General features: G+C 51.8%; 7 protein-coding genes and 1 pseudogene across 7 annotated transcripts, besides 4 other annotated features; all 8 read left to right on the top strand.

The window, feature by feature from the left end:
- Positions 1-15: 15 nt before the first annotated feature.
- Positions 16-45: a microsatellite.
- A 130-nt stretch (positions 46-175) lies between these two features.
- Positions 176-194: a microsatellite.
- Positions 195-552: 358 nt separating this feature from the next.
- Positions 553-572: a microsatellite.
- Positions 573-661: 89 nt separating this feature from the next.
- Positions 662-708: a microsatellite.
- Positions 709-847: 139 nt separating this feature from the next.
- TraAM80_08954 (uncharacterized protein) lies at positions 848-3,337 on the top strand (the record flags this gene model as incomplete). The annotated part of the gene is made up of 1 exon (XM_029385667.1): positions 848-3,337. One exon carries the CDS (start codon positions 848-850, stop codon positions 3,335-3,337), a length of 2,490 nt encoding a protein of 829 aa, XP_029234476.1.
- An 803-nt stretch (positions 3,338-4,140) lies between these two features.
- TraAM80_08953 (uncharacterized protein) lies at positions 4,141-4,860 on the top strand (the record flags this gene model as incomplete). Its single annotated transcript, XM_029385666.1, has 1 exon — positions 4,141-4,860. One exon carries the CDS (start codon positions 4,141-4,143, stop codon positions 4,858-4,860), a length of 720 nt encoding a protein of 239 aa, XP_029234475.1.
- Positions 4,861-4,879: 19 nt separating this feature from the next.
- On the top strand, positions 4,880-5,178 carry TraAM80_08952 (hypothetical protein; annotated as a pseudogene).
- Positions 5,179-5,247: 69 nt separating this feature from the next.
- TraAM80_08951 (N5-glutamine methyltransferase MTQ2) lies at positions 5,248-6,051 on the top strand (the record flags this gene model as incomplete). The annotated part of the gene is made up of 1 exon (XM_029385665.1): positions 5,248-6,051. One exon carries the CDS (start codon positions 5,248-5,250, stop codon positions 6,049-6,051), a length of 804 nt encoding a protein of 267 aa, XP_029234474.1.
- Positions 6,052-6,344: 293 nt separating this feature from the next.
- Positions 6,345-7,460, top strand: TraAM80_08950 (putative deaminase; the record flags this gene model as incomplete). Its single annotated transcript, XM_029385664.1, has 1 exon — positions 6,345-7,460. One exon carries the CDS (start codon positions 6,345-6,347, stop codon positions 7,458-7,460), a length of 1,116 nt encoding a protein of 371 aa, XP_029234473.1.
- A 396-nt stretch (positions 7,461-7,856) lies between these two features.
- Positions 7,857-8,666, top strand: TraAM80_08949 (pantetheine-phosphate adenylyltransferase; the record flags this gene model as incomplete). The annotated part of the gene is made up of 1 exon (XM_029385663.1): positions 7,857-8,666. The coding sequence occupies one exon, from the start codon at positions 7,857-7,859 to the stop codon at positions 8,664-8,666; it is 810 nt and encodes a 269-aa protein (XP_029234472.1).
- A 403-nt stretch (positions 8,667-9,069) lies between these two features.
- TraAM80_08948 (ABC transporter-like protein) lies at positions 9,070-9,591 on the top strand (the record flags this gene model as incomplete). Its single annotated transcript, XM_029385662.1, has 1 exon — positions 9,070-9,591. The coding sequence occupies one exon, from the start codon at positions 9,070-9,072 to the stop codon at positions 9,589-9,591; it is 522 nt and encodes a 173-aa protein (XP_029234471.1).
- A 488-nt stretch (positions 9,592-10,079) lies between these two features.
- On the top strand, positions 10,080-10,448 carry TraAM80_08947 (ABC transporter-like protein; the record flags this gene model as incomplete). The annotated part of the gene is made up of 1 exon (XM_029385661.1): positions 10,080-10,448. One exon carries the CDS (start codon positions 10,080-10,082, stop codon positions 10,446-10,448), a length of 369 nt encoding a protein of 122 aa, XP_029234470.1.
- Positions 10,449-11,278: the final 830 nt, after the last annotated feature.

Raw genomic sequence — 11,278 nt, 5'->3', positions numbered from 1 at the left:
TACACACACACACACAGAGAGAGAGAGAGAGAGAGAGAGAGAGAGTCGATAATGTGTACAACATATAATGACGAACGAATATTAGTTTTTTTTTCTTCTTTGACTGAAGTGTGTGACGTAAGATCTCAGTCGTCAGTGCTTTGATGGGAAGGCGCAAACCGCAACCACAATAGCCAAAAAAAAAGAAAAAAAAACTGTATGCACCTACCTATCCAGCTGGTCTTCATGATGTTGTGGGTTTTTGCTTTCTCCTTCATGTCGTTTTTTTTTTCCCCTGTCTTGTGTTTTCTGTCGAAGCACTGCTGTGGGATTTTAACGGACAACGTGTGCGTATGTACATCCTTGCGGGGAAGCAAATAAAAAGTGAAGGTAAGCCACGTAGTCAAGGGATGGATAGAATCTGAAGAGTGCATGAGCACTGGAAAAACGAATTCTTTTGGCATTCTCATGTACCCCTTGTATTTCTCGGTTTGAGATCTGCTTTGTGGCTTTGTCACACATTTTTTTTTTTTTTACTTTTGACTTTTGGGGACTTTTTTCGATGTGAGTCTGGTTGTTGTTGTTCTTGTTGTATATCCTTACACTTGTTTGCCTCCTTCAGTGCCTCTGTGTTGCTCCGCTTTCTATGCGTACTTGTATGCATTTCTTTGTCGTTCCGCTTTATATATATATATATGTATATATGTATATATGTATATATTTATATATAATAAACATATATGTTTTGCTCTTGCCACGTTTGCTTCTGTGCCTGATAGGGCCATTGACTGGGTTGTGGCTGGGCAGTGGCGGTAGTGGGAGAGGGTGTGCGTGGTGCTTAGTTGGGTTCGGAGCAGGTGAATTACTCATGGAGACGACGTTGCGCACGCTTTGCATCATCCCGCATGAGGCCCGTGACGATGAATTTTTTGACGCCGTCTTCGAAGACGGGGTGCGTGCGTTCTCTCAGGGGCGTTTGCACTCCCTTTTTTTTTCACACGTCTTGAGTCCGGCGCACGACATTGCCGGCCACGTTGTAGGGCCCCTGCTGAATAAAGTGCGCCAAGGCGGTAGCGCCGCTCTCATCGTGGCGCTACCGGAGGATGAAACAAACGGGGTTAGCGCGGACAGTGCTGGCGCTACATCGGGTGAAAAGTTAGGGGTTTCTCTTGAGCTTTACACACATTTGTTGCCACTGCTGTTCCGTAGCGCCGAGCGCTGCTGCTTTGCTCGGGTTTCTGCCATCACCTTTAGCGTGAAGGAAAAAAAGCTGCACGACCTATTACAACGTTGTGAGGTGCGTAGCGAAAGGGATGTGCAGTATCAATTGATAGAGCGTGAGGGATCGTCCTCAAAGTGGGGTGCGATTGTGAATCTGCTGCATGATCGACATGCACAGTTGGAGCAGGGTGGCATACTGCCACTAGAGTCTATGGTGGTAGTGCGGGTAGATCTTGAGGGGTACGGCACGGTTGTGCTCGCGGAGGTGGGCTGTGGGCAGAAAACACTGGATCAACTGACGTTGTTTCTTCGCAGCGGCGGGGTGTGTGGTTCCAAGACGTATCCGCCACGGGGTCTTCTCTCCTGCAGCCTACGAGACATGGCACCACCAGCAGCGTTGGTGCATGTTGTGGGAATTCCGGATCCCCCCTTGGCGCCTCGCAGCTCGATGCGGCTTCTTCGATTTATGTCTTCAATGTCTCATGCACCTGCGGCAGAGCCGACGGAGGTCTCTTTGCAGACCCACGGCGCACCACAGCAGCGGAAACCGCAACAGGGTGATACCACCCGCTTGTCACCGGTGTATCCCTCCCCTGTTGAGGCAGCGGATGAGAAGCCGGTGGTTGCGGCTGCTGCGGGTGCTTCTCGGAAGCCGGTTCACCCCTACGCCTGGATGGGGGAGCTTTTTGTTGACCCCTCACAGTGTGCGCATGCGCTGTCGCATCGACAGTCTGCCACGAGTGCCCCCACGTGGGACTGGGGTACCACTCGTCCTGAGCAGCCGTGCAGTGGCATCGCACGAGCCACGTCATCGTGCGCCACAGCAACCCCCGTGAAAGGCGCGCTCGTTGAAGAAGACGTGCCGCGGGTGTCACGAGAACAGACGCTTGTAGACTGGACGACAACTCTGGACCGCACAAATCGCGAACTCACAGAGGCGTTACTTGCCGCCAAGGCTGAAATTAAGCATTCGCAGGGATTGCAGCAGTCTTTTCAAGAAGCTCTACGGCAAAAGCAAGACACAATCCTTTCTCTGACAGCATCTAGCGAAAAGATGAGGCAGGACAACGTAGATTACGCGAAATTGGTCCCAAGGCTCCTCCGCAAGATTAAAGGACTCGAGAAGGAGAAGGACACGCTACAACAAACTTTAAAAGGACGGGATAGCCAAGGTAGCGAACTGCAGGAAAACAACCGTCGTCTTCAGGCGGAGCTGCAACGGCTACAACGAGAGATGAAATGCATAACAAAAAAAGAAACGCAGCGTCTTAGAGAGCAAGCCCTGATTCGTATTGGGACGAGTAACGGGGTGAAGCGGACCGCCGAAAAGGTTAGTGGCAGAGCCACTTCCCCGAAGCGTGTTCGCAGCGTGGCAGTGTCACCTATGCCCAACGCCAGTGGACGATCCACGAGCGGAGGCGCGGCGGAAAAGGAGGGAGAGAGTGGATCAACACTTCTTGGCGCGATTGAGGAGTTACGGCGGCGTAATATGGCACTGGAAGCAGAAGTGCAAACACTCCGACGGGAGAGAACTGCCACGGATGGTCATATAGAGGACCACGCAAAGGGAGCAGCGGCGGAAGCTGGCGAGCAGCGGGTGATGTTTACTGCCTGTGAGACAATGCGGGACCAACTTTGTCGTCTCACGGAGGAACTTCATCGCACTTACGAGGAAAATGAGCGGCTACGGCGTCTAGTAACGGATCGGTCTCTTGTTTCCTCGTACTCGCCTGCAACAGTACGGGATGACGTTGTGTCGGTGGTTGCTGCCTCACTGATGGCTGGGTGTGAGTCGCTCTGCGCTCAACTAAAACACATGGAGGCGGAGGTTCGTCGCAAAGAAACTAAAGGCGTAACTCAAACTTTGACGGGCTGTGTTTTCCGCGAGCACGTGGAGGCGGTGACGGCACTGGAGGCGGCGGTGCGGGACATCGATGGCCGACGGTATCGTGGGGCAGAGAGTTACGAGTCTATCGTGCCGGCGAGCGCCACCGCCGCAGATGCAGAGCACTTTTCAAATCTATTGTCTTTTGAATTGGAGCGTGAAACCCATTTGCGTGCGTTTGTGCCAACCTTTGCGCAGCTTTCTGTGGCGACAGAACATCTCAAAATGCGTGTTTTTCCCTCAGATGGTTAAGGTGGTGGGGTGCCAATTATCAGAGACCATCGTCTTCAAGCTCCTCGTAAAATATGAGATGAAATTGGTAAAAAAGAAAAAAAAGGTGTTCGTGTACGCCACTGCAGTTCCGCCAAGAGCGCTCACCCCAATTATGCTGACTGTCACCTTTTTTTTTATTCTTTGCGTTTCTCTTTGCTTTCTATGCCACCGGTGCTATGCTTACTTTTTCCTTGCCGCAGGTTTTGTGCTCCATTGGCGCTCCCCCGGGAAGTCTGCTCAACGCACCACGGACCGTGTTTGCGTAAGATGCCGTTGTTTTTTTGTCTTTTTCTACCTATGGTTTCTGCACCACTGTCAGAGTCTTTTTTTTGTTTTTGTTTTCCAACTCTTTTTGTTCTTCTGAGGGCGTTGCTTGTCTCTCAGCAAAGAGGAGATTGCGGGGCTGTGATTGCTCTTGAAAGTAAAGCCACTTTTTTTTTTCTTGGTGTCTCCCTGCACGGTGCCAGGCATGTGGAGTATTGTGAAGGCAAAACAACAGCCCTCCAGACAGCGCAGGGAAAAATCCGCCGCGAAGCAAAACCAGGCGGATGCCATCTTAGCACACACCCGACCTGCTTTTTTCTCAAACGATTTCGGCGGTGGTGCGTGACCTTCGTCGGACGTCGGAGGCGTTGCGAGGAGTGGCGTTTGTCCGTCGTGACGTCTTGTCGCCGGTGCGACAGTTTTTAGTGTCGCACGGCGACGGCTTTGCGAGCGTTCATCTCATTGCACTGGGCATCGGGCCGTTTTCCAAGCAGGAGTCACGCTCAGGCTTCCTGCAAATGGCCCTCTTCTTGGCGGTGAAGCGGGAGTGTGAAAGTGTCTTGCGAAAACGGCCAATACCTCCGCATCAGGTTGCTTCCACTGCCCCTGCTGGGGCGCCAGTTGAAGTTCCTCCGGGCGTCAAGGGAGTGAGTCCTTTTTGCAAGGAACTGCCTGCTCTTTGTACGAGTTTTTTTGATCCCATGACCGGCGACCTTCATGCCGGCTGCTGCGAAAAGTTGGGGGTGGAAATGGAAAAGGAGAACCGCTACGGTGCGTACACGCCTGCTGACCCGCAGGCTCTCCTTATCGCGTACCTTCCGCACGCGCCGTGGACGCTGCTTCGCAATTTCCTCGTTTCTAATCTTTTGCCACGCCGCGAATTTGCTGCTGCGGGTCAAGTGGGGCAGCTGCGGTTCACGCTGGTGATAGGAAACGATCTTCGCGGGAGGGAACCTTTGACCAACGACTTCATGGATACTCTTATTCCGTACTTGCGTTTTAACAGGCTGCGGATGGAGCCCGAAGGAGGCAACCGGCAGTGCGTTGGCGAGGTGGAGGGGCCGGACGTCGCCATCTCCGGCTGGCTGAGAGGGCTTAGTTGGAATGACGTTGGGTATGCTTTTTCTGAGAGCGCTGTCATGCAACTAAATACAGAGCGGGAGTCCGAGCTGTCAGAGGTGCTACCGCGGCTGCGTCTTCCATCGCTTGTCCGGGGAGGCCCTGAGGTGCTGAAGTAAATTTGCGCAATTGCGTGGGGGTGAATGCTGCCACAAGGGCGGCGGAGAAGTTGGTCCTCTATGGGTTGGGTGGTGTGCCGTACGGGTTACTCACACGGTTGTCCATCTTCCCGTCGTTGTTGGTTGAATGTGTTTAGTAAAAGCACTAACAATGACAATGACGACGAAAAAACAACAACAACGACAACAACGTAACAAAACATTGCAACGGCTACAACACACGCACGCTCCTTTTTTTTTTTCTTCGAGGCGCCATGTGCTTTACATGTCCATATGATTTGTGCTCCCAAAGCGGTTCTTTTTTTTTTGTTATTTTTACGGGTTTCGAATTTTTTATTTATGTTGTTTTTGTTTTGCCTCTCTTGCGTGTGCGTCCTGTAGCCCACAATGGCAGTTACCCCTGACTACTTCCACTGTATCACGGATCCGATATTTCACACCAGCGTGTACGAGCCGGAGGCAGACACGTTTTTGTTGCTCGAGGCGCTCGACAAAGACGCGGATGTGCTTCGCACACTGCAGCCGCGTCGCTGCGTGGAGATTGGCTGCGGGTCGGGGACTGTCATCACTCACCTGCAACTCGTCTTGTCTGGTGTTTCAGGGGGCGCAAGTAGAACGCAGGAGGGGCGGTGTTTGAGCAGCAGTGCGTGGCGAGGAGAGTGCCACGCAGTCGACATAAACCCTGTGGCGTTGGAAGCGACCAGTATTACATGGAGGACATCCCTGCAGCGTCTATGGGGTGATGCGGCTCCACGACTTCATCTTCACCATGGGGACTTGTTTGGTCCGTTTCAACACGACGGTACTGAGGGCCAACAGGTGGTCGAGACTGAAGAATTCGATGTGATTCTTTTCAACCCGCCGTACGTTCCAACCAGCACGGAGGAGCTGGAGAGCGCTGGGAAGCAAGGAGACTTCATCACGGCGGCTTGGTGTGGTGGCCCACGCGGGCGGGTGGTGGTGGATCGATTTGTTTCTCAGCTCCCCCGTTTCCTCTCCGCTGGCGGCGTGTGCTACATTGTTGCGATCGCCCAGAATGATGTGCCTGGGTTGATGAAGACGATTTGCACCGCCTTCAGGGGGGCCACACAAGCTGAGGCCGCAGTGGAGACTACAGTGGTCTCCGAACGGTACACCGGGGAACATTTGAAGGTGATCCGTGTGCGGCGGGGGACCTCGCACAATTCATGACGGCAGAATACGGCTCACTTTTTATTTTGTTTCCGTCTTGCTGGTAGTCAGCGTTTAATCGACACCATGCCGAAAGGAGTTCAGGACGCGTTCTTCTTATTTTTTTAATTTTTAATTTTTTTTTGTGTGCTTTTCGTAAGGCTGCTGACGTGATAAGGCGAGAAAGAGGTAAGGGAAATAAAAAAAAAAGGAATGAGGTTGGGGTCGAGTGAAGAAGATATATAATGAAAGGGGATGCATGCGGCCTGTTTCTTCCGTCTTCCTGCATTTCTTCTTTTTATTTCCTCCGTTTGATGGCTTTTCCACTTAGTTGCCCACTTACTGCGGTAGGGATGGAGGAGGTGGTGGTTCCAGAGGTGCCCCCGCAGCTTGTGCGCGGTGTGGCCCTCCGTATCCCGCATCCCAGTTGGAGCGGGGATTTCCTGCGGATTGCCAACCATTCCTTTCCGTTGCAGCCGAATGCTCGCCATCTGAAGCGTATTCGCAAGGCCCAATGCGTAGCGGTGCTTGTTCCTCCCACTGACTGTCCTGCCACCCCGAGTGGGCACGCCCCAAGGCGTGGTAATGAGGCTGAGGAATCCAGTGCAATGGCGACGTCAGTTCAAGCTTCACTAGAGCTGCTGCTTGGTGTTGGATGCTCGTTTGATGCCGATCTACTGAAGGAATTTGAAGAGGTCTCCGGAAATGCGTCTCCCCTCATCATTAACACGGTGTGGGTGCCAGACAGGGCCCCACGTACGTCCCCCGTGGAGTGGACCAAGTGGTGCACAGTGTGGCCCTTTGCTGTTCCCAAACCACGTCAAGCCTCTTCACTGCCAATTGAGGAAGTGACAAAAATAAGACGCGTCTTTAATGAGAGTGTTCTGTCGCTTGCCAAGCGAGGACGCAGTGAGGAGACGCTTGGAATAGCGGCGGTGCTGATTGACACTTCCCAGGACTGGTGTGTGCTTGCTTCGAGCGATGCAGCGGGTCTACTGCACCGATCAAACGCGGCGGCTTGCTTTGGATATGTGCCTGCTGTGGAGAGTTCAGAGGACCACGTTGTTCTGGATCACCCCGTAACTTGCGTGCTAAAGAAGCTGGCTCACATTCAGCACACAGAGCGAGTGGAGAAGGATGATGCGCCCTATCTGGCGAACAACATTGACTTGTTCCTTAGTCACGAGCCGTGCGTCATGTGCTCCATGGCGCTGGTACACAGCCGGATCAGGCGCGTCTTCTACTGCTTTGCAAACCCCGTACACGGAGGGTTAGGGTCAGTCTTTTCAATCCATGCCATTTCTTCACTCAACCACCATTTTCGTGTTTTTCGCTGCAGCGCGAGTTGGCTGTGCGACGCGTGGCACGCCTCATCGGATTCTTCCGTCGCCCACGATGACACATCTTGGGAGTACCTCCGCGAGCCGTGAGGATTCTCGCTGTGGCGGAGGGCACGGCCTTTAACGCCGTAGCAGCTGAGCCGCGGGATAGAGACGGCGAGGGAGCGAGTGAGGGTGAACAGAGGCCAGATAAACAATAAAACAAAAGAAAAGAACATAAATTGTTGGATAGGCGGCAGTCCAAACGATGGGTTTTACTGTTTTTTTTTTTCTTGCTGTGTCTTCCTTTCTCTTATGTGAGTCCGTGGGCCTGTTGCTTTTCGCTCATTGTTACTGTAGTTCCTCCCACGGAGAGAAGGGGGCGCCTCAAGGGGGTCTGTGGGCGGTAAGGTACAAAAGGAGAGTGGTATTAGCAAGAGAGAAGCACGCGGCGGCAACCACCACAGTAAAACAAAGAGGCTAGAGGCACACGGATACTAAGTGATAATGAGGACATTGCGGCTTTCTACGAAGGCTGGGCTCGAGAGCAATAAGGCAGCGTTGCGTGCCTATCTCATGCTGCTTTGTGGAATGGAGCCTGTAGGCGACTCGAAGAACCCACTTTTTGTACAACTTCAGATACACGACGCTCATCGCGACACACTGCTGAAACACACCAAGGAGCTGTACGTGGCATCCCTAGAGCACCACCCGGATACCTTTGTGAATGTAATTCCTATTTTTCCATCAAGTGAAGAGCAATTCTTCTCCACATGTAGTGAGAATGACAGTGCCGCTCCACCAACTTTGTTTAGTGCGGGGTCAATGACGGCGGACCGTGGGTTTGTGCCCGTGTATACGTCCGTGGCTCTAGGGGGAACCTTTGATCGCCTCCACGCCGGCCACAAACTACTGCTTACCACAGCGTTGTTTTATACCACAAGGTCCCTGCGCGTTGGTGTCACGTTAGAGACCATGCTGGCGGGGAAGAAGTATGGCTCATACATTGAGCCATTTGAGGCTCGCTGCGATTCGGTCACGGAGTTCCTTTACAGCGTGCGAAGGGATATCGCACTGAATGTTGTGGGAATCACTGAACCAAGCGGCGGAACAAACCGCGATGCGGAGGTAGAAGCATTAGTGGTGTCTCCCGAGACAGTGAGTGCTGTCGCGTCTATCAATGCGGAACGGGCGTCATACGGGCTCAAACCACTCGAATACATCCAAATACCACATGTGCGCACTGGCTGTGATGACCTTATCAGCTCCACCAGGCTGCGCAGGCAGTTGTTTGAGCAGGATGATGATGCGAAGTGATGTCGTTGGATCGCTCTGCAAAGTATGACGGGGAAGGGGAAAGGTATGTGGAGACTCTCTTGACACATGGAAGTGTGCCGTTTGCACTTGTTGTTGCGTCTTAATTTTTTTTGATTTTTATTTTTCTTGCTGTTAGGAGGTAGTTGTGCATGCCAGGGATTTGCCCTCAGATGACCTACTACTGCTGTTTGCGCAACGTTTTTGGTGGCCGCACGCCAAAATCATCTTGGTTGTGGCGTTTTTCGTCTTGCTCTCAACGGGCTTGAACATTGCTGTCCAACAACTCGCAAGGGAGGTGGCCACCCTCAACGGCAGCAGCGACACCGAAGCCGTAGAATGGGATTGATCTTTAGTCTCCGCGTCTATTTCCACCCCACCGGGTCTTGTGGGCTGCTGCCTCGTTATGGCCGCCGGTATTGTCGCCTACCGTGGGACCTCCTTTCTGGGACACAGGGCAGCCTACATGGCGGGACAGCGAATTCACAACACTATTTTGGAAACTGGTCTTGTGGCCATGCTAGCGACGCCGCACACGAATCGTATCCCATTGGTGAGCCCCGCCAAGTTGTTGCAAACCATCCTTTCCAGTGCGAAAACGTCGGCATACGTTGTAGTCGCACTGCTAACTGAAGTTTTTTTTTTCTTGCTGTGTGCTACACTGGCTCTTATCGGTATACTTCTACATATGTCTGTGAAGTTAACATTGATCATAGGCCTCGTGCTTGGAGGTTCCGAGCTTGTACTGCAGCAATTGCGTCAACATCATCAGAATTGCAAGAAGGAATTAGCCATGGGAGAAGCTGATGTGCAGGTTCTAGCAATAAATGCGCTTCAACGCAGTGCGATAATTCGAGTTGTTCACGCAAAGTTGGGTATTTTGGACATCCTACAAAGGCGTCTACAGCGATTAGCAAAAACAAATTGAGATGCAATAACTCTGACACATGGGCAGGTTGGCTTGTCATCCGCGGTAATGGGGTTCCTTTTTGTGTTTCTGCTCAGTACGATAAACGTATATTGTCAAGGAACTGAACTAAACATTAGTGTGTGTTTCCATGTATTACATATTGTTGTTTTAGTTCATCAACCGGCCACAGGGTATGCACCATGACTGTCATCGGACGTATGTGCTTCTTGAGGGTCTTGGGCCCTTACGGCAGTTGATACATGTTACGAGGTGAAAAATGTTGTCTGGAAGCCACTTGCGGATTCGAGTTACAATACTACCACTACTAACAACGTTGAAGATTGCCTCGAAACTGTTAGAAAAAAAATAACCCTCCAGCCGCGGGGGATAAGGATAAAACCATAGGCCTGGATAGATACACCTACACTTATTCGGAGGTTGCGGCATTTACCTTGGACCCATCAGAAGCCAAAGCACAAGAAGAGAAAAGTTCCAGTGCAAATGGCATGCCCTGCCATGACCCGATTTCTTTTTATTCCGCGTCAAACGATGTGGATGACCTTGATTTCACAACCCCCACTGGTGCCATTACCGCAATTCATGGACCCAGTGCTTCTAGTAAAAGCACCTACCATTGCCTCTATGCTGGACTTACGCAGCAGCAGAAAAACAGAGTTAAAACACATGCCAACATCGCTCTAATGAGGCAAGAACAAGCCATCCTTTTTGGAAGCATTAGAGATACTCTTCCCATGGTGCACCAGTGTAAGTTGACCCGCGAAGAAAGAGGAACAGCGCGCGGCGATTTTTTTACCGTCATACAACACAGCTGCTGTGGCATGTACATCAGGAACCCCTACCAGACGCCTATTTAATATTCAGATAAGGCGCCGCTCATTGGTGGGCAGCTCCAGCGATGTTCTATGGCATGCCCATACGCAAGATCAGGAACCACACTACTGCTACACGACGCAACAACAACCCAAATAGATGCCACAAACGTGGATGGTCACAAACCAGCATTAAGGAGAGTAAACAATACACACAACACAACTATTGTTATTACCACGAAAGGCACACGATTATAGATAGCGATGCATCAAAATATCGACATTACATTGCAAGCTAACCAAATATATATATATGGGAAAAAATGAAAACTAACAACCATTCAACAGCCAAATACATATAAATAATATGCAGCTCGTCCTCCTTTCCGCCTTGCTGGCCATTGTGCTTCTTGGCGGAAGTGCGGGTGTAGCCAACGCCCAGGAGTTCGCGTCGCCCGAGGCGGAGATCGACGAGTTTGCGGCAGCTGCCAACGAAAAGCATGGCAGTGGATCTCACCATCACCCGTCACGGTCTGGCCACGATGCGACGGCGGTGAATGGACTCGGTGTGGTGCATGGCGTCGTCGGCCTTGCCGTGGCGCTGGCCGCCGTCACAATGTTCTAGACGCTCCCTCCGTTTGTGTTGGAAATAAAGTAGAAAATAATTTTGTGCTCGAGCGGTGGCAGTAGGATTCTTTTAGTATTTTTTTTTTTTTCTTGGGGTACCGGCTCGTAGTTGCCGGTGTACTGTGGGAAAGAAGAGAGAAAACAATCCCGCATGGCAGGCACACCTCTTGGCTCAGCCGTCGTTTTTGACGCCGCATGGCGTCACTGCTCGCAACGTTGAGCGTAGGCGGCAGCCTCGTCCACGGTTC

This window comes from Trypanosoma rangeli (assembly GCF_003719475.1).
Source record: "Trypanosoma rangeli strain AM80 chromosome Unknown Tra_15.4_contig_00487, whole genome shotgun sequence".
NCBI classification, from domain to species: Eukaryota; Euglenozoa; class Kinetoplastea; order Trypanosomatida; family Trypanosomatidae; genus Trypanosoma; species Trypanosoma rangeli.
Note: the sequence above shows the minus strand (reverse complement) of the source record. Positions and strands in the feature narration are given on the sequence as shown.